Source organism: Dipodomys ordii, unplaced genomic scaffold (genome assembly GCF_000151885.1).
Source record: "Dipodomys ordii isolate 6190 unplaced genomic scaffold, Dord_2.0 Scaffold28, whole genome shotgun sequence".
NCBI lineage: Eukaryota > Metazoa > Chordata > Mammalia > Rodentia > Heteromyidae > Dipodomys > Dipodomys ordii.
In genome coordinates, this window is record NW_012267244.1 from 15,647,419 (window position 1) to 15,649,504 (window position 2,086).

The 2,086-nt window shown below is 44.7% G+C and overlaps 1 protein-coding gene across 1 annotated transcript in view; it reads left to right on the forward strand.

The window, feature by feature from the left end:
- The window catches only part of Bdp1 (B double prime 1, subunit of RNA polymerase III transcription initiation factor IIIB), a 110,846-nt gene that overhangs the window by 7,454 nt on the left and 101,306 nt on the right, over positions 1–2,086 (forward strand). The window contains exon 2 of the mRNA XM_013015828.1: positions 1,591–1,867. Coding sequence (XP_012871282.1) covers positions 1,591–1,867 — 277 coding nt within the window. The remainder of the gene's footprint in view (positions 1–1,590; positions 1,868–2,086) is intronic.

Genomic DNA, 2,086 nt, shown 5'->3' on the forward strand with positions numbered 1-2,086 from the left:
TGTCCCTCAGCTCTTCAGCTCAAGGCTAGCGCTCTACCACTTGAGCCACAGCGCCACTTCCGGCTTTTTTCTTTTTGCTTATGTAGTGCTGAGGAATCGAACCCAGGGCCTCATGGATGCAAGGTAAGCGCTCTACCACTGAGCCACCTTCCCAGCCAGAAATTGAGATTCTTAATTCCAAGTAACCACCAGAAAACCAGAAGTAGTGCTGTAGCTCAGAATGGTAGAGCAGTAGCCTTGAGCTGAAGAGCTGAGGGACAGTGCTCAGGCCCAGGCCCAGAGGTCAGTCCTCATGATAGACAGACAAAACAAAACAAAACAGTTTTAAAGAAGACAGGGTTTGGTGGCTCACACTTGTAATCCTAGCTCCACAGGAGGTTGAGCTATGAGGATTGCTATTTGAAGCCAGCTTGGGCAGGAAAGTCTCTTCTCCAGTTAACCAGCAAAAAAGTTGGAAGTGAAGCTGTAGCTCAAATGGTTGAGTGCTAGTGCCCAGGCCCTGCGTTCAAGCCCCAGAACTAGCAGAAAAGCTAAGCACCTGTGACTCATGCCTGTAATCCTAGCTACTCAAGAGGGCTGAGCTGAGGATCTTGGTTCAAAGCCATTCCAGGCAGGAAAGTCCATGAGACTCCTGTCTCTTAGCTATCAGAAAACTGGAAGTGGAGCTATGACTCAAAGTGGTAAGAGGGCTAGCCTTGAGTAGTAAAAGCTTAGGACAGTGCCCAAGCCCTGAGTTCAAGCCCTGCAACTGACAGGTGCAGGGTGTGGAGGGTGAGGTAGTTGGGAGGATGGGAAAGGGGGAGGGTGAAGAAAACAGGGCTGGATGTTTATCTTCACACCTGTAACCCTAGCTATTCAGGAAGCTGAGATCTGAGGAACATGGTGTAAAGCCATACTGAGCAGGAAAGTTTTTTTTTTTTTTGTTGTTGTGTGGCTTGAACTCTGCCTGGGTCTGGGTGCTGTCCCTCAGCTCTATTTATTTATTTATTTTGTTGGATGTGGGGCTTGAAATCTGGGCCTGGGCACTGTCCCTCAGCTCTTCAGCTCAAGGTGAGCACTTTACCACTTGAGCACAGCACCACTTATGATTTTCTCAGTGGCTTATTGGAGAAAAGAGTCTCATGGACTTTCCTGCCTGGGCAGGCTTTGAACCATGATCTCAGATCTCAGCCTCCTGAGCAGCTAGAATTACAGGCGTGAGCCACTGGAGCCCAGCTTCACTGTTTTTTTTTTTTTTTTTAGCATGAGAATTTACTGTTTTGAATTTTTACCAAGCTAGATTTAAAAATTAACACATATTAACACGTATAAATTAACACATATAAAAGAAGAATCATGGGGGCTGGGAAGGTGCCTTAGTGGTAGAGTGCTTTCCTAGCATGCATGAGGCCCTTGGTTCGATTCCTCAGCACCAGATAAACAGAAAAAGCCAGAAGTGGCATTGTGGCTCAAGTGGTAGAGTGCTGGCCTTGAGCTGAAGAGCTGAGGGACAGCGCCCAGGCCCAGAGTTCAGGCCCCATAACCAGCCCCCCCCCCCGGCAAAAAAAAAAAAGGAGTCATGGTGCCTTTTTTTTCTTTTAATTTCAACAGGGATGAAAACACTGGTGGTGAACATAAGGTTGAAGAATCCACTAATGTGTCCACTACTGCTTCACAGAGAAGAAAACGAGTATCCAGTACTTCTAGTGTAGGGAAACCTAGTGTCAGTGTTCCTTCACAGTCTCATCCCTTATCTACAGTTAATCAAGACACTTCACAGCCAAATCCCATTACAACAAGAGAGAAGCAGCCATGTTCAGACAGATACCGAATATATAAAGCCCAGAAACTGAGGGAAATGTTAAAGGAAGAACTGAGAAAAGAGAAGGTAAGTGAGTAAAATCATAATTTTGATGTTGCCTGTTAGATTTCTGTTTTTTAGGTTAGTATGGCATACTTTGGAAAAAGAAGTAGGCATCTGTATTATTAGGGTAGCAAAGCCAAATCATATCTCTTATGTTATTAAAATTTCTCCTGTTAGTATAATGGTTGAAAAAAGCAATGGACCTCATCAAGTAATTTTTTCTTTCTTTCTTTTTTTTTTTTT